The 27989-nt window shown below is 47.5% G+C and overlaps 1 protein-coding gene across 4 annotated transcripts; it reads left to right on the top strand.

The window, feature by feature from the left end:
- The first annotated feature begins 17 nt into the window (after positions 1–17).
- LOC121840643 (RUN and SH3 domain-containing protein 1-like) lies at positions 18–23543 on the top strand. 4 transcript variants are annotated; one of them, XM_042305123.1, is made up of 11 exons: positions 18–684; positions 17083–17205; positions 17493–17569; positions 18211–18228; positions 19419–19593; positions 20154–20259; positions 20346–20392; positions 20994–21511; positions 21607–21851; positions 21946–22104; positions 22239–23543. In XM_042305123.1, exons 1-11 carry the CDS (start codon positions 117–119, stop codon positions 22402–22404), a joined length of 2202 nt encoding a protein of 733 aa, XP_042161057.1. In that variant the 5' UTR covers positions 18–116; the 3' UTR covers positions 22405–23543. The 4 variants fall into 4 exon arrangements, with proteins under 4 accessions (XP_042161057.1, XP_042161055.1, XP_042161056.1 ...); XM_042305121.1 differs by having other exon boundaries at positions 19419–19620; XM_042305124.1 differs by lacking the exon at positions 18–684 and adding an exon at positions 11941–12419 and having other exon boundaries at positions 19419–19620.
- The last annotated feature ends 4446 nt before the right edge of the window (positions 23544–27989 follow it).

Here is a 27989-nt window from a genome sequence, read left to right as displayed (position 1 = left end):
CTCTCGGAAACCCCCCCCCGCCTCCACGTCCCTTACCCCCTGTCCCCCTACCCTGCCCCCTCAAAGTTTGCACCCTACTCGCCAACTCTTTACGCCCTGAGCGATTTGATTGGCTCATGGCTTTCTCCCCCGATGGTGAAACCCTGTCCCTGCCCCCGCCCTTGGAAGTTAGAAAATCCAATGAGGAAACCCTGAAGAAATCTACTTCCGGGTCAACGTCGTCATCTGGGTCAACGTCAGGGTCGGGTTCAAAAGTGATGACCTTCAAAGAACTGCGTAACCGTAGCAAACACAGCTCCCCGGCCTACCAACTAATAACTGAACCGGATCCTGATCCCACAGTCATAACCCCTGACCCTGACTTCCTCTACAACCTCAAGTGGAGGAGGGAAAAGACGGACAGCGACGGAATCCAATGGGAGTACACCTCCCAGGCCCAGGCCACCTTCCTGCAACCACCTCCCCTCACCTCATTGGCTGCTTTTAGGGAAATGTTCCAGAAAGCAGAGGATGTGATTGGACAACCCAAGTTATGTCCCTCGCAGCGGATTGGGTGCTCAGCCAGTGAAGGGAACCTGTGGAGGATGGATGAACAGAGAAAAGAGGAGGGAGAAAAGAGGAAAGAAGAGGTGGAGGTGAGAGGAACAGCTGATGGAGGAAGAACCTGGGAGTCAAGAACGACAGGTGAGTTAGATGATGATGATGATGACTATAGGCCTAGTTGCTGACTGTGAGGTGCTGATTTGGGGTGAAAATGTGGAGGTAGTAACAAACTACAGTATTCACTGAATTCACCTTCCATCTAATATTATGTACACAACACCACATCTGAAACTGTGTCCTCTCTTGGGAATAAAAACTAAACCAGCAGAGAGAAGGGTGACAAAAACACGGGGAGAATTCTCCGCATTCCAGAGTAGAGGGAAAGAGAAATAAGGGGAACAAGAGAGAGATGCATACATAGATGGGTGCAGTGGAATGTAGTTTCTATCTAGGATGGACAGATAGATGATGGAGATGGAAAGGAGGAGAGAAAAAGGATTAGATGGGCTGCACTCATTCTTTTTCAGGGATGGACAGGTGAGTGTATGGGGCAGAGTGGGAGAGGGAGACAGAGACAGAGAGGGAGGAAGAGTATGGGGCAGAGCGGGAGAGGGAGACAGAGAGGGAGGAAGAGTATGGGGCAGAGTGGGAGAGGGAGACAGAGAGGGAGGAAGAGTATGGGACAGAGTGGGAGAGGGAGACAGAGAGGGAGGAAGAGTATGGGGCAGAGTGGGAGAGGGAGACAGAGAGGGAGGAAGAGTATGGGGCAGAGTGGGAGAGGGAGACAGAGAGGGAGGAAGAGATGGTGGAATCTCTTCAGTGCTTCCTGTGGGCCTGGTGTGATGTCATCACTGCCTTATTCAATTATTCATCCAATCTGCAGACCGGGGGGGAAGTAATGGAGTACCCACAGCTATCTCCCTCTAGCTCACCCTCTCTCTCCCCATCTCCCTCTAGCTCACCCTCTCTCTCTCTCTCTCTCTCCATCTCCCTCTAGCTCACCCTCTCTCTCTCCTTCTAGCTCACCCTCTCTCTCCCCATCTCCCTCTAGCTCACCCTCTCTCTCTCTCTCTCTCTCTCTCTCTCTCTCTCTCTCCCATCTTCTCTCTCTCGCTCTCTCTCTCTCCCCCATCTCCCTCTAGCTCACCCTCTCTCTCTCTCTCTCCCCATCTTCTCTCTCTCTCTCTCGCTCTCTCTCTCTCCCCCATCTCCCTCTAGCTCACCCTCTCTCTCTCTCCCCCCCATCTCTCTCCCTCCCCCACATCTCCCCAACTCCTCTCTCTCTCACCATCTCCTAGCTCTCTCTCGCCATCTCCTAGCTCTCTCTCGCCATCTCCTAGCTCTCTTTCCCCATCTCCCCCTCTCTCCCCATCTCCCCCTCTCTCCCCCATCTCCCTCTCTCTCCCCATCTCCCTCTCTCTCTCTCCCCATCTCCCTCTCTCTCTCCCCATCTCCCTCTCTCTCCCCATCTCCCTCTCTCTCTCCCCATCTCCCTCTCTCTCTCCCCATCTCCCTCTCTCTCCCCATCTCCCTCTCTCTCTCCCCATCTCCCTCTCTCTCTCCCCATCTCCCTCTCTCTCTCCCCATCTCCCTCTCTCTCCCCATCTCCCTCTCTCTCTCCCCATCTCCCTCTCTCTCTCCCCATCTCCCTCTCTCTCTCCCCATCTCCCTCTCTCTCTCCCCATCTCCCTCTCTCTCTCCCCATCTCCCTCTCTCTCCCCCATCTCCCTCTCTCTCCCCATCTCCCTCTCTCTCCCCCATCTCCCTCTCTCTCTCCCCATCTCCCTCTCTCTCTCCCCATCTCCCTCTCTCTCTCCCCATCTCCCTCTCTCTCTCCCCATCTCCCTCTCTCTCCCCATCCCCCTCTTGCTCCCCATCCCTCTCTCTCTCCCCATCCCCTCTCTCTCTCCCCATCTCCCTCTCTCTCTCCCCATCTCCCTCTCTCTCCCCATCCCTCTCTCTCCCCATCCCCATCTCCCCCATCTCCCTCTCTCCCCCCCCATCTCCCTCTCTCTCTCCCCATCTCCCTCTCTCTCTCCCCATCTCCCTCTCTCTCTCCCCATCTCCCTCTCTCTCTCCCCATCCCTCTCTCTCTCCCCATCTCCCTCTCTCTCTCCCCATCTCCCTCTCTCTCTCCCCATCTCCCTCTCTCTCTCCCCATCTCCCCCTCTTGCTCCCCATCCCTCTCTCTCTCTCCCCATCTCCCTCTCTCTCCCCCATCTCCCCCTCTTGCTCCCCATCCCTCTCTCTCTCCCCCATCTCCCTCTCTCTCCCCATCTCCCTCTCTCTCCCCATCTCCCTCTCTCTCCCCATCTCCCTCTCTCTCTCCCCATCTCCCTCTCTCTCTCCCCATCTCCCTCTCTATCTCCCTCTCTCTCCCCATCTCCCTCTTCCCATCTCCCTCTCTCTCTCCCCATCTCCCTCTCTCTCTCCCCATCTCTCTCTCTCTCCCCATCTCCCTCTCTCTCCCCATCTCCCTCTCTCTCCCCATCTCCCTCTCTCTCCCCATCTCCCTCTCTCTCCCCATCTCCCTCTCTCTTCCCATCTCCCTCTCTCTTCCCATCTCCCTCTCTCTACCCATCTCCCTCTCTCTCCCCATCTCCCTCTCTCTCCCCATCTCCCTCTCTCTCCCCATCTCCCTCTCTCTCCCCATCTCCCTCTCTCTCCCCATCTCCCTCTCTCTCCCCATCTCCCTCTCTCTCCCCATCTCCCTCTCTCTCCCCATCTCCCTCTCTCTACCCATCTCCCTCTCTCTCCCCATCTCCCTCTCTCTCTCCCCATCTCCCTCTCTCTCTCCCCATCTCCCTCTCTCTCCCCATCTCCCTCTCTCTCCCCATCTCCCTCTCTCTCCCCATCTCCCTCTCTCTTCCCATCTCCCTCTCTCTCCCCATCTCCCTCTCTATCTCCCTCTCTCTCTCCCCATCTCCCTCTCTCTCTCCCCATCTCCCTCTCTCTCTCCCCATCTCCCTCTCTCTCTCCCCATCTCCCTCTCTCTCTCCCCATCTCCCTCTCTCTTCCCATCTCCCTCTCTCTACCCATCTCCCTCTCTCTCTCCCCATCTCCCTCTCTCTCCCCATCTCCGTCTCTCTACCCATCTCCCTCTCTCTCCCCATCTCCCTCTCTCTCTCCCCATCTCCCTCTCTCTCTCCCCATCTCCCTCTCTCTACCCATCTCCCTCTCTCTCTCCCCATCTCCCTCTCTCTCTCCCCATCTCCCTCTCTCTCTCCCCATCTCCCTCTCTCTCTCCCCATCTCCCTCTCTCTCCCCATCTCCCTCTAGCTCTCTTTCTCTGTATATCTCTCTTCCTCTTTGTCTCTTTCCTCCTCCCTCATTCTCTTTCTATCCTTTTCACTGTTTATGCACTGTAGCCTGTTCTCTCGGTCTCCCCTTCCCTCTATCATGCTCTCTCTCTCTCCACTATCTGGTGAGTCATTGGTTCATGTTTTGTTGCCTACCTCCTCCTCTCTCTCTTCTGTCCTTGACCTCTCACTCACTCCTTTCTCCTCTATCTTCCATCTTTCTTTTTTCCAGACTGTTCTCCCCTTCCCAGAATGGCTGAGATTCATACTATAGGCTACCTTTAGAGTGGTTCTTAGTAGAGGTATGATTCTTTAACGCTGATACAGATTATTGGAGGACCAAAAAAGCCGATACCGATGTATCGGACAATTTTTATATATATATTTGTAATAATGACAATTACAACCATACTGAATGAACACTTATTTTAACTTAATGTAATACATCAATAAAATTAATTTAGCCTCAAATAAATAATGAAACATGTTCAATTTGGTTTAAATAATGCAAAAACAAAGTGTTGGAGAAGAAAGTAAAAGTGCAATATGTGCCATGTGAAAAAGCTAACGTTTAAGTTCCTTGCTCAGAACATGAGAACATATGAAAGCTGGTGGTTCCTTTTAACATGAGTCTTCAATATTCCCAGGTAAGAAGTTTTAGGTTGTAGTTATTATAGGACTATTTCTCTCTATACCATTTGTATTTCATATACCATTGACTATTGGATGTTCTAATAGGTACTTTAGTATTGCCAGCCCAATGTCGGGAGTTGATAGGTTTGAAGTCATAAACAGCGCAATGCTTGATGCACAGCGAAGAGCTGCTGGCAAAACGCAGTAAAGTGCTGTTTGAATGAATGCTTACGAGCCTGCTGCTGCCTACCATCGCTCAGTCAGACTGCTATATCAAATATCAAATCATAGACTTAATTATAATATAATAACACACAGAAATACAAGCCTTAGGTCATTAATATGGTCAAATTCGGAAGCTATCATTTCGAAAGCAAAATGTTTATTCTTTCAGGGAAATATGGAACCGTTCAGTATTTTATCTAACGGATGGCATCCATAAGTCTAAATATTCTTGTTACATTGTACAACCTTCAATGTTATGTCATAATTACATAAAATTCTGGCAAATTAGTTCGCAACGAGCCAGGCGGCCCAAACTGTTGCATATACCCTGACTCTGTTGCACAGAACGCAAGAGAAGTGACACAATTTCCCTAGTTAAAATACATTTATGTTAGCAGGCAATATTAACTAAATATGCAGTGGGGCAAAAAAGTATTTAGTCAGCCACCAATTGTGCAAGTTCTCCCACTTAAAAAGATGAGAGAGGCCTGTAATTTTCATCATAGGTACACTTCAACTATGACAGACAAAATGAGAAAAAAAATCCAGAAAATCACATTGTAGGATTTTTTATGAATTTATTTGCAAATTATGGTGGAAATTAAGTATTTGGTCAATAACAAAAGTTTATCTCAATACTTTGTTAAATACCCTCACAAGGTTTTCACATACTGTTGCTGGTATTTTGGCCCATTCCCCCATGCAGATCTCCTCTAGAGCAGTGATGTTTTGGGGCTGTTGCTGGGCAACATGGACTTTCAACTCCTTCCAAAGATTTTCTATGGGGTTGAGATCTGGAGACTGGCTAGGCCACTCCAGGACCTTGAAATGCTTCTTACGAAGCCACTCCTTCATTGCCCGGGCAGTGTGTTTGGGATCATTGTCATGCTGAAAGACCCAGCCACGTTTCATCTTCAATGCCCTTGCTGATAGAAGGAGGTTTTCACTCAAAATCTCACAATACATGGCCCCATTCATTCTTTCCTTTACACGGATCAGTCGTCCTGGTCCCTTAGCAGAAAAACAGCCCCAAAGCATGATGTTTCCACCCCCATGCTTCACAGTAGGTATGGTGTTCTTTGGATGCAACTCAGCATTCTTTGTCCTCCAAACACGACAAGTTGAGTTTTTACCAAAAAGTTATATTTTGGTTTCATCTGACCATATGACATTCTCCCAATCTTCTTCTGGATCATCCAAATGCTCTCTAGCAAACTTCAGACGGTCCTGGACATGTACTGGCTTAAGCAGGGGGACACGTCTGGCACTGCAGGATTTGAGTCCCTGGCGGCGTAGTGTGTTACTGATGGTAGGCTTTGTTACTTTGGTCACAGCTCTCTGCAGGTCATTCACTAGGTCCCCCCGTGTGGTTCTGGGATTTTTGCTCACCTTTCTTGTGATCATTTTGACCCCACGGGGGGAGATCTTGCGTGGAGCCACAGATCGAGGGAGATTATCAGTGGTCTTATATGTCTTCCATTTCCTAATAATTGCTCCCACAGTTGATTTCTTCAAACCAAGCTGCTTACCTATTGCAGATTCAGTCTTCCCAGCCTGGTGCAGGTCTACAATTTTCTTTCTGGTGTCCTATGACAGCTCTTTGGTCTTGGCCATAGTGGAGTTTGGAGTGTGACTGTTTGAGGTTGTGGACAGGTGTCTTTTATACTGATAACAAGTTCAAACAGTTGCCATTAATACAGGTAGCGAGTGGAGGACAGAGGAGCCTCTTAAAGAAGAAGTTACAGGTCTGTGAGAGCCAGAAATCTTGCTTGTTTGTAGGTGACCAAATACTTATTTTCCACCATAATTTGCAAAGAAATTCATTAAAAATCCTACAATGTGATTTTCTGGATTTTCTTTCTAATTTTGTCTGTCATAGTTGAAGTGTACCTATGATGAAAATTACAGGCCTCTCTCATCATTTTAAGTGGGAGAACTTGCACAATTGGTGGCTGACTAAATACTTTTTTGCCCCACTGTATTTGTGTATTGATTTTAAGAAAGGCGTTGCTGTTTATGGTTTGTTACACATTGGAGCAATGACGATGCTTTTTTCGCGAATGCGCTTGTTAAATCACCCGTTTGACGAAGTAGGCTGTGATTCAATGATAAATTAACAGGCACCGCATTGATTATATGCCATGCAGGACACGCTAGTTAACCTAGTAATATTATCAACCATGTGTAGTTAACTAGTTATTATGTTAAGATTGATTGTTTTTTATAAGATAAGTTTAATGTTAGCTAGCACCTTACTAGCTAGCACCTTACTTTGGCTCCTTGCTGCACTCGCATAACAGGTAGTCAGCCTGCCATGCAGTCTCCTCGTGGAGTGCAATGTAATCGGCCATGATCGGTGTCCAAAAATGCCGATTACCAATTGTTATGAAAACTTGAAATCGGCCCTAATTAACTGGCCATTCCGATTAATCGGTCGACCTCTAGTTCTTAGTTCCATAGGCTGAAGGGCTGAATACCTCTATTCATTTGTATTTCAACTTCACAGCTTTATTGTTTTGACAACAATTTACATTGTTACAAGTCATTTCATTTTGTGATTATTGTCTGAAATATATATTTGTTATTTTTCTAATCAAAGTCACAATGTACATTTCAGGAGAAATGTTGAATGTATGTGTATGTGTGTGTGTGCGTGTGAATGTGTGTGTAGTGTGCTTCCCTCTGTGTGTATGTAAAAGCCAAGAGTTATGTGTGGTCAGCTCGTCACAGCAGTAGGATAAACTTATCCTCGGTTATGTATGGCCACAGACTGTAAACAAATAATACAATTCAGACCAGACTATTTGTCACGTATGCGTGTACAGCTTTAAGAACCAAAGAGGAGGGGCTCCATCTACCAACCAATGGCAGAGACTTATTTCACAGTAGCACAAAATAAACCAGGAAGTGTAATGTGTGGCTGCATCTGAGAGACAGTCAGATCAACTCAAGGCTAAACCAAGGTATGGTAGTTAACACGCTCTGTGTAGCCTCTATTTCTCTGTCACGGTGATATTAAATGAGACAATGTATTTCTGTGCAGAATGGACTAGTCAGCATAGGCTATTATCCAATCATCTCCAAGGAGTCAGAGAGATAGACAGTGCGCAGCCAGGCAGGAACAGAACTCTCCATAGCCTGACTCAGCGTAACCAACGGCACTTTTCTCTGCCAGAGAGAGGGAAAGAAAGAGAGAGAGAGAGAAGGTGAAGATAGAGAACAGCATACCACTACTGTACAGAGAGAGGACAGCATACCACTACTGTACAGAGAGAGGACAGCATACCACTACTGTACAGAGAGAGGACAGCATACCACTACTGTACAGAGAGAGGACAGCATACCACTACTGTACAGAGAGAGGACAGCATACCACTACTGTACAGAGAGAGGACAGCATACCACTACTGTACAGAGAGAGGACAGCATACCACTACTGTACAGAGAGAGGACAGCATACCACTACTGTACAGAGAGAGAAAGAGAGAACAGCATACCACTACTGTACAGAGAGAGAGAGAGGACAGCATACCACTACTGTACAGAGAGAGAGAGGACAGCATACCACTACTGTACAGAGACAGAGAGAACAGCATACCACTACTGTACAGAGAGAGAGAACAGCATACCACTACTGTACAGAGAGAGAGAGAGAGAGACAGCATACCACTACTGTACAGAGAGAGAGAGGACAGCATACCACTACTGTACAGAGAGAGAGGACAGCATACCACTACTGTACAGAGAGAGGACAGCATACCACTACTGTACAGAGAGAGAGAGGACAGCATACCACTACTGTACAGAGAGAGAGAGAGAGAGGACAGCATACCACTACTGTACAGAGAGAGGACAGCATACCACTACTGTACAGAGAGAGGACAGCATACCACTACTGTACAGAGAGGGACAGCATACCACTACTGTACAGAGAGAGAGAGGACAGCATACCACTACTGTACAGAGAGAGAGAGGACAGCATACCACTACTGTACAGAGAGAGAGAGAGAGAGGACAGCATACCACTACTGTACAGAGAGAGAGAGAGAGGGACAGCATACCACTACTGTACAGAGAGAGAGAGAGAGGACAGCATACCACTACTATACAGAGAGAGAGAGGACAGCATACCACTACTGTACAGAGAGAGAGAGAGAGAGGACAGCATACCACTACTGTACAGAGAGAGAGAGAGAGAGACAGCATACCACTACTGTACAGAGAGAGAGAGGACAGCATACCACTACTGTACAGAGAGAGAGAGAGAGAGAGAGAGAGAGAGAGGACAGCATACCACTACTGTACAGAGAGAGAGAGGACAGCATACCACTACTGTACAGAGAGAGAGAGAGAGGACAGCATACCACTACTGTACAGAGAGAGAGAGAGAGAGGACAGCATACCACTACTGTACAGAGAGAGAGAGAGAGAGGACAGCATACCACTACTGTACAGAGAGAGAGGGACAGCATACCACTACTGTACAGAGAGACATAGTACAGCATACCACTACTGTACAGAGAGAGAGGGGGAGGACAGCATACCACTACTGTACAGAGAGAGAGATAACAGCATACCACTACTGTACAGAGAGAGAGAGAGAGAGAGGACAGGATACCACTACTGTACAGATAGACATAGTACAGCATACCACTACTGTACAGAGAGAGAGAGAGAGAGAGAGGACAGGATACCACTACTGTACAGAGAGACATAGTACAGCATACCACTACTGTACAGAGAGAGAGATAACAGCATACCACTGCTGTACAGAGAGAGAGAGAGAGAGAGAGAGAGAGAGGACAGGATACCACTACTGTACAGAGAGACATAGTACAGCATACCACTACTGTACAGAGAGAGAGAGAACAGTATACCACTACTGTACAGAGAGAGATAGTCCAGCATACCACTACTGTATAGAGAGAGAGAGGACAGGATACCACTACTGTACAGAGAGAGAGAGGACAGGATACCACTACTGTACAGAGAGAGAGAGAACAGTATACCACTACTGTACAGAGAGAGATAGTCCAGCATACCACTACTGTATAGAGAGAGATAGTACAGCATACCACTACTGTACAGAGAGAGAGAGAACAGTATACCACTACTGTACAGAGAGAGATAGTACAGCATACCACTACTGTATAGAGAGAGATAGTACAGCATACCACTACTGTACAGACGGGATTGAAATAATAGTGAATGACTGTGAGAGTAGGAAACGAAAGAGAAAGGCTTCTCTAAACCTGAACATTGACTCCTCTGTTAATGAACCACCTCCATTGACTCTGTCATGTATTGTGGTCAGTCTGTGTGTGTCTGTTGGGTCAGACTATTGGACATATGTTGTTGTGTGGGTACTGGGTGGTGTACTGCGTTACTGCATGTTGTGGTGGGGATCTACTGGTGTACATTGCATTCTTCTCTCAACAGACACTAACATTCTCTCCATCTCTCTCTCTCTTCCCAATTTATTTGCAACATACACTTTTGCTCCTCTCCTTGTTCTCATCCTTCTATCCCATCCGTCCATCCAACATTTGTCCATGGCTCTGCTTCTCCTTCACCTTCCCCTCTTCTCTGCTTTCGCTTGTCCTCCGGCCCCCACCTACCCCTACCTGCCCCCAACTACCCCTACCTACCCCCGACCTCTCCTACCTGCTCCTACCTGCCCCCAACTACCCCTACCTGGCCCCAACTACCCCTACCTGCCCCCAACTACCCCTACCTACCCCCGACCTCTCCTACCTGCTCCTACCTGCCCCCAACTACCCCTACCTGGCCCTACCTGCCCCCAACTACTCCTTCCTGCCCTCAACCTGCCCCTACCTGCACCAACTACCCCTACCTGCCCCCAACTACCCCTTCCTGCCCCCAACCTGCCCCTACCTGCCCCAACTACCCCTTCCTGCCCCCAACCTGCCCCTACCTGCCCCAACTACCCCTACCTGCCCCCAACTACCCCTTCCTGCCCCTACCTGCCCCAACTACCCCTACCTGCCCCCAACTACCCCTACCTGCCCCTACCTGCCACCAACTACCCCTACCTGCCTCCAACTACCCCTACCTGCCTCCAACTACCCCTACCTGCCCCCAACTACCCTACCTGCCCCTACCTGCCCCCAAATACCCCTACCTGCCCCCAACTACCCCTACCTCCCCCACCTGCCCCCAACTACCCCTACCTACCCCCACCTCCTCCTACCCCTACCTGCCCCCAACTCTCCCTACCTGCCCCTACCTGCCCCCAACTACCCCTCTCCCCAACTGCCCCTACCTGCCCCCAACTACCCCTACCTGCCCCCAACTACCCCTACCTACCCCCAACTACCCCTACCTACCCCCAACTACCGCTTCCTGCCCCCAACTACCTGTACCTGCCCCCCCACCCACACACACCACTTACTCACACTCCTATCCCCTGAATGCCCCCCTTGTCCACCTCAAATCCCCATTTCCACCTCAACCTGCCCCTGTTACTCATACTCCTCTCCCTTCTCCCCTCCTCTCCTTTGCCCCTTTTGACTGGGCAGTGTCCTCACCCCCTCTCTCCCTGGCCCACTCCCAGCCCTCCTCCTATTTCCTCCACCCTTACCGCCCAGGATACTGTGGTGCTCATACGAGACCAGTCCCCAGGACCCAACCTCACAGCCACACTGAAATCCAGACCACAGCCATGGGCCCTAACCCCTACACTACCCAGTCCACGGCCCCTAACCCCTACACTACCCAGTCCACGGCCCCTAACCCCTACACTACCCAGTCCACAGCCATAGGCCCTAACTCCTACACTACCCAGTCCACGGCCCCTAACCCCTACACTACCCAGTCCACAGCCATAGGCCCTAACTCCTACACTAACCAGTCCATGACCCCTAACCCCTACACTACCCAGTCCACGACCCCTAACCCCTTCACTACCCAGTCCACGACCCCTAACCCCTACACTACCCAGTTATCTAACCCCTTTGCTACACCATACACTCACACAGATTTAAATGAAGACAGCCATGGAACTTATTCTGAGAATGATATTGATTCTGGATATAGTGACTATTTTAAGAAGGATGGAGGCCTAGACTCTGCACATCGTTTTGGAAAGGACTTCAAGAGCAACATTGATAGTTTGTATCGTTATGTGAATGAGTCCAAGACTAAAGAGAAGCTGGAGTATGGCTTTGTCTCTGAATCCATCACTGACTTTGACTCCCTCTACTGCACCGCTAACGTCACTGATAAACAGCCTCACACCGGCTCACACACACTCGTCAGCAATGACACACACACTCAAGGCTGCCCCACCCCATATAAAAACGTTGACGCTATGATGATGGCATATGCCAAAACACACACTGTCGGTTCCCTTGGTCGCACTGACACACACACACACACCTCTCACTCTGGCCAGAGCAGAACCTCTAAAGATCTCCCTCCCCTCCCTACCTGGTACCTCTACCACCCCAAAAACTGTCCCATCCACAGGGGTGCCCCTCCCCGCCTCTCCCCCATCGGGGCTCTCGACCCCCCCTATCGCTCTGGAGCCCCCCCTCCGGGCCTGGACGCATCCTGCCTCAGCTCACCCCTGTTCCCCGCTCTCACACCCTCCCTGCCCTGGCCGCCCCCTCTACTACCCCTTCCTCTACCCCCTATCCCCCCAGGAAAACCTCCGACCCCCAAAACTCATCCAGGGTCCGCCGCTGCCGCCCGCGCTGAGTAAGAGCTCTCTCTCACACTCCCTCCCCTATCTAACACCCTGCTCTCTCTCTCACACTCCCTCCCCTATCTAACACCCTGCTCGCCTGTCTGTCTAACACCCTGCTCGCCTGTCTGTCTAACACCCTGCTCGCCTGTCTGTCTAACACCCTGCTCGCCTGTCTGTCTAACACCCTGCTCGCCTGTCTGTCTAACACCCTGCTCGCCTGTCTGTCTAACACCCTGCTCGCCTGTCTGTCTAACACCCTGCTCGCCTGTCTGTCTAACACCCTGCTCGCCTGTCTGTCTAACACCCTGCTCGCCTGTCTGTCTAACACCCTGCTCGCCTGTCTGTCTAACACCCTGCTCGCCTGTCTGTCTAACACCCTGCTCGCCTGCCTGTCTAACTGTCTTCTGGCACAGCCAGAAGAGGACTGGCCACCCCACATAGCCTGGTTCCTCTCTAGGTTTCTTCCTAGGTTTTGGCCTTTCTAGGGAGTTTTTCCTAGCCACCGTGCTTCTACACCTGCATTGCTTGCTGTTTGGGGTTTTAGGCTGGGTTTCTGTACAGCACTTTGAGATATCAGCTGATGTACGAAGGGCTATATAAATAAATTTGATTTGATTTGATTTAACACCCTGCTCGCCTGTCTGTCTAACACCCTGCTCGCCTGTCTGTCTAACACCCTGCTCGCCTGTCTGTCTAACACCCTGCTCGCCTGTCTGTCACTCTGTCTGTCTGTCTAACACCCTGCTCGCCTGTCTGTCACTCTGTTAGTCTGTCTAACACCCTGCTCACCTGTCTGTCTGTCTGTCTGTATATCTACATCTCTATCTCCCTGTCTGTCTGTCTAACACCCTGCTCGCCTGTCTGTCACTCTGTATGTCTAACACTCTGCTCGCCTGACTGTCACTCTGTCTAACACCCTGCTCGTCTGTCTGTCACTCTGTCTGTCTGTCTAACACCCTGCTCGCCTGTCTGTCACTCTGTTAGTCTGTTTAACACCCTGCTCGCCTGTCTGTCTGTCAGTCTGTCTGTCTGTGTGTATATCTATATCTCTATCGCCCTGTCAGTCTATCTGTCTGTTTGTCTGTCACGCTGTCTGTCTGTCTGTCTGTCTGTGTATATCTACATCTCTATCGCCCTGTCAATCTGTCTGTTTGTCTGTAGTCTGTCTGTTTGTCTGTTTGTATATCAGTCTGTCTGTTTGTCTGTAGTCTGTCTGTCTGTTTGTATATCTATATCTCTGTCTGTCAGTCTGTCTGTCCATGCTGTTGTGTGTCTGTGTTGCATGGAGTGCTGAAATAGACACCTCACCTTAATAAAGCTATGACCTTCAGCTTCTGTTGAACCATGATAATTACTGTGGTGGTTATTATCACGCTTTAGTGTATGCATGAATGTGTGCATTGGTGTAGGTGGTGTGTTTGGGTGTGACTATACATGATGTGTTTAATGTAGCGGTGAATGGCTATAAACTGGGCTGAACACTAACCTTCTACAGTGTCTATATGTTTCATCATGAGGTCAGACTAAGGAATGTTCTCACACCTTACTGATATCACAGGAGGCTGTTGAGGGGAGGACGGCTCATAATAATGGCTGGAACGGAGCCAATGGAATGGCATCAAACACCTGGAAAGGTGTTTAATGTATCTGACACCATTCCAGTCATTCCTCTCCAGACATGACCACGTGCCCGTCCTCCCCTACTAAGGTGTTTAATGTATCTGACACCATTCCAGTCATTCCTCTCCAGACATGACCACTAGCCCCTCCTCCTCTACTAAGGTGTTTAATGTATCTGACACCATTCCAGTCATTCCTCTCCAGACATGACCACGAGCCCGTCCTCCCCTACTAAGGTGTTTAATGTATCTGACACCATTCCAGTCATTCCTCTCCAGACATGACCACGAGCCCGTCCTCCCCTACTAAGGTGTTTAATGTATCTGACACCAGTCCAGACATGACCACGAGCCCGTCCTCCCCTACTAAGGTGTTTAATATATCTGACACCATTCCAGACATTCCTCTCCAGACATGACCACGAGCCTGTCCTCCCCTACTGAGGTGTTTAATATATCTGACACCATTCCAGTCATTCCTCTCCAGACATGACCACGAGCCCGTCCTCCCCTACTAAGGTGTTTAATGTATCTGACACCATTCCAGTCATTCCTCTCCAGACATGACCACGAGCCCGTCCTCCCCTACTAAGGTGTTTAATGCATCTGACACCATTCCAGTCATTCCTCTCCAGACATGACCACGAGCCCGTCCTCCCCTACTAAGGTGTTTAATGCATCTGACACCATTCCAGTCATTCCTCTCCAGACATGACCACGAGCCCGTCCTCTCCTACTAAGGTGTTTAATGTATCTGACACCAGTCCAGACATGACCACGAGCCCGTCCTCCCCTACTAAGGTGTTTAATGCATCTGACACCATTCCAGTCATTCCTCTCCAGACATGACCACGAGCCCGTCCTCCCCTACTAAGGTGTTTAATGCATCTGACACCATTCCAGTCATTCCTCTCCAGACATGACCACGAGCCCGTCCTCTCCTACTAAGGTGTTTAATGTATCTGACACCAGTCCAGACATGACCACGAGCCCGTCCTCCCCTACTAAGGTGTTTAATGCATCTGACACCATTCCAGTCATTCCTCTCCAGACATGACCACGAGCCCGTCCTCCCCTACTAAGGCGCCACCAACCTGTGACTGATAGCTGACTTTTGCATGGCGGTCTTCTCCAATAGGTTTTATGTTTCCTGTGTCTGTCGAGGTTAATGCATCCGCTTCCCATTCACATAATGTATCACCCTCAGAAGGGACGACGTCCTGTGTAGAATATTGGAAAAGCAAAGTGTAACAAGACAACCATTTTAGAATCTGTGAAAAATATTTGACTGGGATGTTTCAACAAACTTAGCTATGCTATCACTATGCTATCACTACAGTGAGGGAAAAAAGTATTTGATCCCCTGCTGATTTTGGACGTTTGCCCACTGACAAAGAAATGATCTGTCTATAATTGTAATGGTAGGTTTATTTGAACAGTGAGAGACAGAATAACAACAAACAAATCCAGAAAAACGCATGTCAAAAATGTTATAAATTGATTTGCATTTTAATGAGGGAAATAAGTATTTGACCCCCTCTCAATCAGAAAAAAATTCTGTCTCTTAAAGGACTCTTAAAGGAAACACTCTTAAAGGAAGTGCTCCTAATCTCAGTTTGTTACCTGTATAAAAGACACCTGTCCACAGAAGCAATCAATCAATCAGATTCCAAACTCTCCACCATGGCCAAGACCAAAGAGCTCTCCAAGGATGTCAGGGACAAGATTGTAGACCTACACAAGGCTGGAATGGGCTACAAGACCATCGCCAAGCAGCTTGGTGAGAAGGTGACAACAGTTGGTGCGATTATTCGCAAATGGAAGAAACACAAAAGAACTGTCAATCTCCCTCGGCCTGGGGCTCCATGCAAGATCTCACCTTGTGGAGTTGCAATGATCATGAGAACGGTGATGAATCAGCCCAGAACTACACGGGAGGATCTTGTCAATGATCTCAAGGCAGCTGGGACCATAGTCACCAAGAAAACAATTGGTAACACACTACGCCGTGAAGGACTGAAATCCTGCAGCGCCCGCAAGGTCCCCTTGCTCAAGAAAGCACATATACATGCCCGTCTGAAGTTTACCAATGAACATCTGAATGATTCAGAGGACAACTGGGGGAAAGTGTTGTGGTCAGATGAGACCAAAATGGATCTCTTTGGCATCAACTCAACTCGCCGTGTTTGGAGGAGAGGAATGCTGCCTATGACCCCAAGAACACCATCCCCACCGTCAAACATGAAGGTGGAAACATTATGCTTTGAGGGTGTTTTTCTGCTAAGGGGACAGGACAACTTCACCGCATCAAAGGGATGAAAATGGGTCGTGGATAGGTATTCCAGCATGACAATGACCCAAAACACACAGCCAAGGCAACAAAGGAATGGCTCAAGAAGAAGCACATTAAGGTCCAGGAGTGGCCTAGCCAGTCTCCAGACCTTAATCCCATAGGAAATCTGTGGAGGCAGCTGAAGGTTCGAGTTGCCAAACATCAGCCTCGAAACCTTAATGACTTGGAGAAGATCTGCAAAGAGGAGTGGGACAAAATCCCTCCTGAGATGTGTTCAAACCTGGTGGCCAACTACAAGAAACGTCTGACCTCTGTGATTGCCAACAAGGGTTTTGCCACCAAGTAAAGTCATGTTTTGCAGAGGGGTCAAATACTTATTTCCCTCATTGAAATGCAAATCAATTTATAACATTTTTGACTTGTGTTTTTCTGGATTTTTGTTGTTGTTCTGTTCAAATAAACCTACCATTCAAATTATAGACTGATTATTTCTTTGTCAGTGGGCAAACGTACAAAATCAGCAGGGGATCAAATATTATTTCCCTCGCTGTATGCTATCACTATGCTATCACTACTACACTACTACTGATAGTACTCCACCACTGCTTTAACTAACTGCTAAAACAACTAATATCACTAATACTGAAACAGTAACACAGAAATACCAAGTAACATTGCTCTTCCTGTCTGTGAGTCCACCACTGATTAGAATAGCGTAGAGTAGGTTTTAAGTGATCCTTCCCCTATCTCTGTCAATCTCAGCGGTTCGTAGCGTCTCATTTGCCAGCTCTGTACAGAGAGGTGGGACTTCCTGGATGGGCGATGACGTGAAGGCCCCTCTGAGAGGCCTAGGACTGTCCTCTCTGTGCCTGCTGGAAAAAAGAGGTACGATATACCTGTATATATTTACATTTGAATCATTTAGCAGACGCTCTTATCCAGAGTGACTTAAGTGCATACATTTTCATACTGGTCCCCCGTGGGAATCAAACCCACAACCCTGGCGTTGCAAGCACCATGCTCTACCAACTGAGTCACACGGGATCATATATAGCCTTCATGTATATTTCTATACAGTCTATGTGATATACAGTACATACAGTACATTTATTCGTGTACATTTACACTGTTAGAGAAATGATGTGTGTATGTCTAACTGCTCGCGTCCACAGCTCTGGTCAGTGCAGTCAGTGTGGCAGTGGAGGCCATTTTGGCTCAGTTCAGCTCCTCACGGACCCTGGTGCAGAAGGTCAGTTTAACACCATGTTTAACACGGTCTCTTCAGTAACATGGTGTACACACCACATTATGTGAGATATGGAAAATGGGCTGGAGTTTTTATTCATTATGTCTGTACTTTAATGATGTATTTCTGAGGGCATGCCTGTTTGTTTCTACTGTTCTCTGTTGTCTGATGCTGGCAGCAAACCCAGCTTCTCCTCTGTGGATCAGTCATTTCAATAGGGCCAATCATCTTCCTCCGATTTCACATTTTGGTTTTAGATCAGGGGAGGTAATCCAATCAGTACAAACCTCCACCCCCGCGTTTATAATCCCTAGCTACCGCTCCTAACGACGTACTGTCAACTGTTGCTATGACAGGCAAAGTGAAAAACAGACAGACATGAGAAGATCAACCAGCTCAAACTCCCAAAAGACTTCATTGCCTCCTAGGATTTCTGTATCCGTGTCTCTGAAACTAGACGTAGGCCTGTAGCACCGGTGGTTGATTCAGCTCATTGGAACTTAATAACTAGTGACACTTGATGGCTCAAACAGCCAGTTAGTGGCTCTATATCTATATATGAATCCTCCATATATGAATCATCCATTGAATAACAGGACATATCTGTCTGTCTCTTTCTGTCTCTCCCTCTTCCTCTCCCCTAGTCTGCCTCCATTAACAAGGTGCTGGGTTGTCTTCAGATATCTCTATCTTTGGCTCAGTAGTCAGGACCTCTGTGTACTAACTCCGTCCTCTTTCCCACATATTTCTCTCTACTCCTTTTCTCTTCTCCATCTCTGTTTTCATCCTTCTCTATTTATCTTCTCCTATCCATAACACCCTCTCCTTTCTTCCCTCTCTCCTCTATTTCTCCCCTCTCCTCTCTTCTCCTCTATTTCTCCCCACCTCCCTCTCTCCTCTCTTACCTCTCTCTCCTCCCCTATTTATACCCTCTCCTCTCTTACCTCTCTCCTCCCCTATTTATACCCTCTCCTCTCTCCTCCCCTATTTATACCCTCTTCAATCTCTCTCTTCTGCCATTTCTCCTCTCTTCCCACTTTCTCTCCTATTTCTCCCATCCCCTCTCCTTTATTCTCCCTCTCCTCTATTTCTCTCCTCTCTCCTCCCCTATTTCTCTCCTCTCTTCCCTCTCTCTCCTCCCCTATTTCTCCCCTCCCCTCTTCCCTCTCTCTCCTCCTCTATTCCCCCTTCCCTCTCTCTCCTCCCCTATTTCTCCCCTCCCCTCTTCCCTCTCTCTCCTCCTCTATTTCTCCCCTCTCCTCTCTTCCCTCTAACTCCTCCCCTCCCCTATTTCTCCCCTCCCCCTATTTCTCCCTCCCCTCTCTTCCCTCTCTCTCCTCCCCTATTTCTCTCCCCTCCCCTACCTCTCTCTCCTCCCCTATTTATCTCCCCTGTTTTCCTCTCTCTCCTCCCCTATTTATCCTCTCTTCTCTCTCTGCTCCTCTATTTCTCTCCTCTCTCCTCCTCTATTTATCTCCTCTCCTCTCTTCTCTCTCTGCTCCTCTATTTCTCTCCTCTCTCCTCCTCTATTTATCTCCTCTCCTCTCTTCTCTCTCTGCTCCTCTATTTCTCTCCCCTCTCTCTCTCTCCTCCTCTATTTATCTCCTCTCCTCTCTTCCCTCTCTCTCCCCCCTATTTCTCCCCTCCCCTCTTCCCTCTCTCTCCTCCTCTATTTATCCCCTCTCCTCTCTTCCCTCTCTCTCCTCCCCTATTTCTCCCCTCTCTTCCCTCTCTCTCCTCCCCTATTTCTCCCCTCCTCTCTTCCCTCTCTCTCCTCCCCTCTTTATCCCCTCTTCCCTCTCTCGCCTCTATTTTGCCACTCTCCTTTCTCCTCCCCTCCTCTCCTTTCCAGGCTCTATCAGGAGACAGCAGTGTGAATCCGTCTCTGGGCCGGCTGGTGCTGCAGTGTTTGTGCCCCGCCCTGCGGAGCCTGCTCTCCGATGGCCTCAAGCCCCACCAGAGTGATTTGATCTTGGGCAGGAGGCCAAACTCAGCCTGGGGACTGGTCCAGGCCTCCACCAGGCCAGGTAGGAACTCTGGAGCGCAGTACAGAGGTGGGTTACAAGAGAGCATAGACAGCATAGGAGAGCTGTGGTTGTTATACCCCATGCCTTTCCATCTATTTATATCTCTCTCTCTATATCCATCTCTCTCTATTTCTCTTTGTCAGACATGATGGAAGTACATAGCCAATCTCTCAATATCTCTCTTCCTCTTTCCCTCTCTCCAATGTGTATCTCTCTCACCCTCCCAGACATCATGTGGGTTCATAGTACTTTCAGTCTCTCTCTCCTCTCTCGCTCTAGTCTGGCACTCATTATTCTGCAGTGTTGAGTCATCCTTCTCTCTATCTCTCTCTCTCTCTCTCTGATTATCACTCTCCCCTCCTCTATTCCCTCTTATTCTCTCCTTCCCACTACTCTGGTGATCAGGGTTATTCCATTGACTCAGTACTTGTTCATTTCAATTTCAGTCAATTCAGGTCAAAGGTAACATAACATGTTGATTAGATATAGATTTGTTTCTCTGTGCCAAAGCTTAACCAAAGCCTTTCTTTCTCTCATCTCTGCTCCCCTTCTCCCTCCAGGGCCCAGCACTCAGTCCCTGTACAGCCTCCAGGCTAGAATAGGAGAGCTGCCCCAGCTCCGGCAGAACAAACACAGGTTCAACGCCTTCCTCCTCGGCCTCCTCAAGTAAGACCTGGCTCTTCTCTCCTAGGGTTTTTCTGTTTGACTTTTTAAATTCCAATTCTTACCTGCTTCTTGTCTCTCTCGTTCAGCATCAAGCTTATGGATTTCTGGCTGTCCCATCTCCAGTCATGTAGTGGTAAGTCCCTGAAGACTAAAGTTAATGTCCGCAATCTATCTATTTGAATATTAATATGTTACAACATTATTTCTCACTCCTCCCTTTACCACCCCCCCTCTCTCCCCCTCTGTCTCTTTCTCTCTCTCTCTCCTTCACCCCCCCCTCTCTCCCCCTCCGTCTCTTTCTCTCTCTCTCTCTCCTTCACCCCCTCTCCCCCTCTCTCTTCTCTCTCCTTCACCCCCCCTCTCTCCCCTCCGTCCGTTCTCTTCTCCCCTCCGTCTCTTTCTCTCTCTCCTTCACCCCCCCTCTCTCCCCTCCGTCTCTTTCTCTCTCTCTCTCCTTCACCCCCTCTCTCCCCTCCGTCTCTTTCTCTCTCTCTCTCCTTCCCCCCCTCTCTCCCCTCCGTCTCTTTCTCTCTCTCTCTCCTTCGCCCCCCTCTCCCCTCCGTCTCTCTCTCTCTCCTTCGCCCCCCTCTCTCCCCTCTGTCTCTTTCTCTCTCTCTCTCCTTCACCCCCCTCCTCCCCTCCATCTCTTTCTCTCTCTCTCTCCTTCACCCCCCACCTCTCCCCCTCCATCTCTTTCTCTCTCTCTCTCCTTCGCCTCCCTCTCTCTCTGTCAGATGTGTTGGTGACGTTCTACCGGCCCTCCTCCTTCATGCGTTTGTCATTGACTTCCTGCCAGCCTCTGTTTGAGGAGCTCCTCCTCCTGCTGCAGCCCCTCAGTCTCCTGACCCTTAACCTCGACCTGCTCTTCCAGCACCACCACCTGGATCCAGCCAATCACAGCCCAGAGATCCCCAGCCCACCCAATCAGGACCTGGGATTCAGGCTCTCGCCCCGGGGGTCTGCTTCCCAAAGCAGGGGCAGCAGCTATCTCGAGAGCCTATCAGAGCTGGACTTTGGGAGAGCAGAACCCGAGGCGACCAATCATAATGTGAGCTCGTCATCCCTGGCCAACTCAGGGGTGGGAGGGTTGGTGGAGTCACTGAAGCCAGCGAGTCTCAGTGTGGGGCCTGCAAAGGTCTCTGGGGGTCTTGCGGAGACAAGTCCTCAGCTGATGTGGGTTCAGGAGAAAGAAATTAGGGAGCTAGCACCTCCTAATGTTGAGGAGGCCAGTCTCTCACAACAGGCAGGACAGGTGAGCACAATTCAACGTGTGTGTGTCTTTGTTTGAATGCATGGGTGAGTGTCTGTACCACACAGCACTTTTCTGAGCTGTTATTCTCTCCCTAGGTGATCCAGCAGGGATGGGGGGCTGTGGTACGCTGGGGGGGCAAGCTGGGCCAGAACCTGGCTGAACTCAGCCTGTCTGCAGTACAAAACCAGGAGGGGACATCCAGAGACCCCCCAGAGCCCCAGACCAGTACCCAGGCCAGGAGTGACCCTCCTCAGGTCGATGGAGCATTGGCGGTCCCCTGGGGTTTGGGACGGCTGTTTGGAGCCTCCAATAACCCCACGATACCCACACTTCCAACCAGGTGCGCTGGTGTGTGTGTTTGTGTGATAGTTTTCTGATACTAGACAGTTGAAGTATCTTACTCTTATCACTGATGTATCTCTCTCCCTCCCCAGACGTCCGTCTCAGTGGTTGTCTCCAGGGGTGTCTGTTCTGACCCGGATGGTGAGCAGCAGTTCCAGCGCTAACCAGAGGAGGGCGGTGGAGCCCCAGCAGGTAGAAGAGGTGTTAGAGAGAGAGATGGAGGAGACATGGGACAACCCAAGACCCCTCAGGTATTGGAAATATTTGGAAATATATCTAGATTACATGTTTAGTTTGTTCAGTTCGGACATCAGTTCAGTTGTCATGACTGTCTATGATTCTTATGTTTTTACAGTAGTATCACTTATTCTTCTCTCTTTCTCAGGTCAGTCAGAACACTATGCGACCACTCTGGAACAGGGGCGGAGCTAAGCTTCCAGAAAGGGGAGGAGTTAGTTGTTTTAGGGGGTGTCGATCACGACTGGATTCGCTGTCGTCAGGGAGACCGAGAGGGGCTCGTACCTATTGGCTACGCCTCACTGATCCTGTGATTTCAGACACCTGATCAGAGTCTTGATTGTTTGAATATATCTGTGGGAGGGAAAATGAAGTCATAAAGCTATAATGTATTTAGGCAACCATAGAGAGGCTGTGGTGAAGTCCCAATGCTCTCAGAGAAATAGTTCACTCCCGAATCTAAGTTCAAATCACATGTTTATATCTCTAAAGTGGTCCAAAGTCGTATGTCAGGGTTCCCCAACTGGCGGCCCATGATTTTATAAGGGTTTGGGTTACTTGTTGGACATAAAATACTAGTATCAGTAAATGTTGAAAATCTGTTCCAAGGTATTCCCACACAGAGAGATGTGATTGTTTACAAATCTAAGCAAGGTTTGAAATTATTATATTTTAGCCAAATGTTATATCTGTTTGGGCTTCTTGCGGTCAATTTGCAGTCTACAAATTATTTGTGATTATGTTCCAGCCCCCTGACCATCCATGGCTGAATCTAGTTGATGATCTCTGGTCTAAGTGATTTAGATGAGTCCTTCCTCCACACCATCTGTGGTGTAGATCCCACTATATGCACTGGTAGAAATCTGCAAAACTCAATCCCTAAAGAACTGTATCATCTAATGCCATCTAATTAGGGGGATTTAAGGAAGATTTCATTTAGTTTACCAGATGGTGTGGAATATGGACCCAGCACGACTTCAGACCACTTTTGAAGTGTGAACTTCAGACAAACACTTATCTTGGTGTGGACTATCCCTTTAAATGTCCTCCATTCATCATCTCTCTTTGGTGACCACTGATCTGAGAAGGACTGGATAAAGCTTTGTAGAATTCTATTCATAGGTTGCACCTCCGTTTACGTCATACCAAGCCGTCATCGGCGGTGCCCTAAAGTGGTGATAAGCCCCGTCACGTCATACCAAGCCGCCACCGGCGGTGCCCTAAAGTGGTGATAAGCCCCGTCACGTCATACCAAGCCGCCACCGGCGGTGCCCTAAAGTGGTGATAAGCCCCGTCACGTCATATCAAGCCACCACCGGCGGTGCCCTAAAGTGGTGATAAGCCCCGTCACGTCATACCAAGCCGCCACCGGCGGTGCCCTAAAGTGGTGATAAGCCCCGTCACGTCATACCAAGCCGTCATCGGCGGTGCCCTAAAGTGGTGATAAGCCCCGTCACATCATACCAAGCCGTCATCGGCGGGTGATAAGCCCTAAAGTGGTGATAAGCCCCCGTCACGTCATACCAAGCCGTCACCGGCGGTGCCCTAAAGTGGTGATAAGCCCCGTCACGTCATACCAAGCCGTCACCGGCGGTGCCCTAAAGTGGTGATAAGCCCCGTCACGTCATACCAAGCCGTCACCGGCAGTGCCCTAAAGTGGTGATAAGCCCCGTCGTTCTGAGTCGAACTACTGTTTAGTATAAATTAATTGCAAAATTCTGCAAAAATAGCTAGCAAAGCAAACGTAAGCTAGTTACAATCAGGTGGCCTCCCCTCAATTTAAGCTAGTTAGCTAATGTTGTACTGCATCTAAAGTCTATCTGGTGACATCAAAATGATGACACAAGATTTTCCTAATAATTATTTGCCTGTTTTTGAATGTCATTGTATTTCCAGGCCACTGTAATGCACTTTCGATGAAATGTGATGATGCATCTAAACAGTTCATACCAGTCGAACTAATGATGATGATGCATTGAATGTAGAACTGTAATGCACTTTCGATGAAATCTTCATCAGCGCTTAATGATGATGATGCATTGAGTAGAATGCTCAGTCGGGCATCAGTCCAAACGAACGTTAAAAACAATATTGTGACGAAACATGCAACCAATGCATTCAGCTTATCCAAACACTTTCAGATCAGCAGTCACTATGGGAAGATTTATAGCATGGTAGCCAGGTCGGTTTCTGCTCGAGACCCAGACCTTGCCGCCAGGCTAACCGGTGAAGGGAGCCATGGTAGAGTATTGGAGCGTAGCCCCTGTTACGTAACGTAGTACCATAGTGAAATGTAGCTGTTTTCTGTGTTCTATTTGACCTTTCACCCCTATTGATCTCTCACCTCTTTCGCTTGGTCTCTGTGTGTTTGACATGTTCCCACTACAATTAATAGTCAGTTTAAAAAGGATAACTATTTGACTGTATAAATATACATACATAATATATAGGTATATGAATATAGATTAATTTAACCGATAGATAGATAACCAAGAGAAAACAGATAGTCAAACGTTACTATAGATAAGGTTGATCATGAATCAAATTGATAAGTGATCTGGCCTTTTATCCCCAACTCACCAGTCACTCCTCTATAGTCATTATACACACGGACAGCTCCAGTGTTTTTGTCAATTATTGGAATCCAGTGGCTTCATCTTAGTGTGTGTTGTATGCATTGTCTTGACATCATATCCTTCATATCTTCATCATAACCTGATAGATTTAGTCTCATACCTTTAGACTGCATTTATTGTATAATGAATGCTTTGAGTGAATGCAGTGGGGTTGGGCTCAATATGGCAGTCAATTCAGGAAGTAAACTGAAATTCCAATTCGATGATTGAAATAGGGGCCTGTATTTTTAATGACTTCTTAATGAATTGAAAAGGAGAAGCTATTTATGTTTTTTAAGTAGCTGATTTTAAATTCAAATCTCTTCCTGAATTGGCAATTCGAATTGAGCCCAACCCTTGAATGCAGAAGAGTATCTATATGACACATATCTATCTAAAGGACATTCTAGTATCCAACAGTATATAAGTATAACTGGCATAGCAATGCTGTAACTTCAATCAGTCCACACCTCTTAAACCTCACTAACACATACTACTCAGTGCTTATGGAAATATCAATGCTTTGAGACGGACAGATAAACAGACAGATAAACAGACAGGTAGACAGACAGATAGACAGACAGATAAACAGACATATAGACAGATAAACAGACAGATAAACAGACAGGTAGACAGACAGATAAACAGACAAATAGACAGACAGATAAAGAGATAGATAGATAGATAAACAGATAGACAGACAGATAAAGAGATAGATAGACAGATAACAGACAGACAGATAAACAGACAGACAGACAGATAAACAGACAGATAGACAGACAGATAAACAGACAGATAAACAGATAGATAAACAGACAGACAGATAGACAGACAGATAAACAGACAGACAGACAGACAGATAAACAGACAGATAGATAGATAAACAGACAGATAAACAGACAGACAGATAGACAGACAGATAGACAGACAGACAGATAAACAGACAGATAAACAGATAGATAAACAGACAGACAGATAGACAGACAGATAAACAGACAGATAAACAGACAGATAGACAGACAGATAAACAGACAGATAAAGACAGATAGATAACAGACAGATAACAGACAGATAAACAGACAGACAGATAGACAGACAGATAAACAGACAGACAGATAGACAGACAGATAAACAGACAGATAAAGACAGATAGATAAAAACAGACAGACAGACAGATAAACAGACAGATAAACAGACAGACAGACAGATAAACAGAACAGATAACAGATAGATAAACAGACAGACAGACAGATAAAGACAGATAAACAGATAGATAAACAGAGACAGATAAACAGATAGATAAACAGACAGACAGATAAACAGATAGATAAACAGACAGACAGATAGACAGACAGATAAACAGACAGACAGATAGATAAACAGACAGATAGACAGACAGATAAACAGATAGATAAACAGACAGACAGATAGACAGACAGATAAACAGACAGATAGACAGACAGATAAACAGATAAAAACAGACAGACAGATAGACAGACAGATAAACAGACAGATAAACAGACAGACAGATAGACAGACAGATAAAGACAGATAAACAGACAGACAGACAGACAGATAAACAGACAGACAGATAGACAAACAGATAGATAAACAGACAGACAGATAGACAGACAGATAAACAGACAGACAGACAGACAGATAAACAGACAGATAGACAGACAGATAAACAGACAGATAAACAGATAGATAAACAGACAGACAGATAGACAGACAGATAAACAGACAGACAGTCTGAGGAACTTGAGACCTGTCTCTTTCTACTCAGCCCAAGGATGATCAACTCTAGTCTGGTTACTTTTCCTTTACCTCATAGATCAATTGGTATCTTTGATTCCCCAGATATTTAACTTGACTGGTTACCTGGGCGTTACTAAGTCTGACTACAAGACAATACAAAAGGCTACTGAGACCAGTAGACAATGTGGGTTTCCAGGGCCATAGTTGTATGTTCCTGACTGAGACTATCCAAGCTTTCAGATGAAGCAGTAAGCTACTCCCTGATGTACTGTATGTGTATGAAGACACCACAACTGTCAAGCCTATGTGTTTGAGGGAGAGGCTGCCCTTCCCCCAACCATACCTCAGCTCTCATATGTACCTTCCTTCTTTCCCTACCTGTCATGCTAACCCGTGTAAGGTCATCATTTTTAATACCGTAGTAACGATAGTGGTGGTAGAATAACGTTAAAGTAATAATGTTTATTACTATGTTTATCTTCTGATTTGGTTGGTAGTTATTCTGTAGGCTTGGTAATGATGATGCATATGATGTACTTCTCAAAGGCTTCTGGTTTAAAGGAACTGTTTGTTTGCTGTTTTTTTTGTTGTTTTGTCACTTGCGGGTGACATGGCACTTCTTGAAGAGTTCAGGTTACTTGAGGAATGAAGAATAAAACATATTACCCATAAATTCAAATTCATTGGGAATATCGCTCTTTTGATTGGTCAGAAAAAATATAAAAGGTTACCATGCCAACAAGCCTCTGTGGTGTAGCACAGGGTTAGTGTCCCTATGACAACAATAGATTGGAAACATTGTAACTTTGCACTTGCAATATACAGGCTACTTTACCAAATCTTCCACCAAATGCAATGGTATGGCACCTGCTAGTATGTCAACAACCTAACTAGCTAATCCAAATCGCTGCGTGTCTCAAGACAATGTGTAGCTCCAATAGATAGCTGTTTACCAAACAGTGGAGCCACTGTGTGTCATGGCCAGTCACACTACACCCCTGGTCTTCTAAAGGCTTTAGCTGGGTCACGGCAGCAAAACAAGCTAGACAACTACTTTCTTCGGCCAGTAAATTGACATGAGTCGTTTTAGAGCTATCTATAATGTATTTTAATTGCAGCTTGTAGTAAATTAGGCTGTATGAGGGAGGAGCTAGTTAGTGTCAGCAAGGCCCACCTTTCAATGTGCCATGCCTAGATGCAGGTGAAGGGTAAACCTAACTTCAGGAAACACACATGGTCTGTGACGGTAACAATCTCAGTATGTTGACAAGGATTTTCTAATTATTTTTTGTTGTTGATTCGGGTATATTTTCCATTGTGTGAGATGATCCATGATAAATGCATTGATTTGTATGAAAAGCTGTACATTTATTGGATGTGGTATTTATTGACCCTGGAGTCCCTGAAAGGTGTATATATATATATACACCTCTGTTGTATTTGTCCCCTCACGTCTATATCTCTCTATCTATCTATCTGGGGTTTTGTGTGTGTGTGCAGCACAGGAGGTTGGTGGCACCTTAACT

The sequence above is a fragment of the Oncorhynchus tshawytscha genome, linkage group LG23 (genome assembly GCF_018296145.1).
Source record: "Oncorhynchus tshawytscha isolate Ot180627B linkage group LG23, Otsh_v2.0, whole genome shotgun sequence".
Taxonomy (NCBI): Eukaryota; Metazoa; Chordata; class Actinopteri; order Salmoniformes; family Salmonidae; genus Oncorhynchus; species Oncorhynchus tshawytscha.
Note: the sequence above shows the minus strand (reverse complement) of the source record. Positions and strands in the feature narration are given on the sequence as shown.

Excerpts from the sequence above, each read along its gene's own strand:
- LOC121840643 (XM_042305121.1), top strand. The coding sequence starts at position 117 with ATGGCTTTCTCCCCCGATGGTGAAACCCTGTCCCTGCCCCCGCCCTTG. Across the intron at positions 685-17,082 it reads CTGGGAGTCAAGAACGACAG|CGGTTCGTAGCGTCTCATTT; the intron begins GTGAGTTAGATG and ends TGTCAATCTCAG. Across the intron at positions 20,260-20,345 it reads TTCCTCCTCGGCCTCCTCAA|CATCAAGCTTATGGATTTCT; the intron begins GTAAGACCTGGC and ends TCTCTCGTTCAG.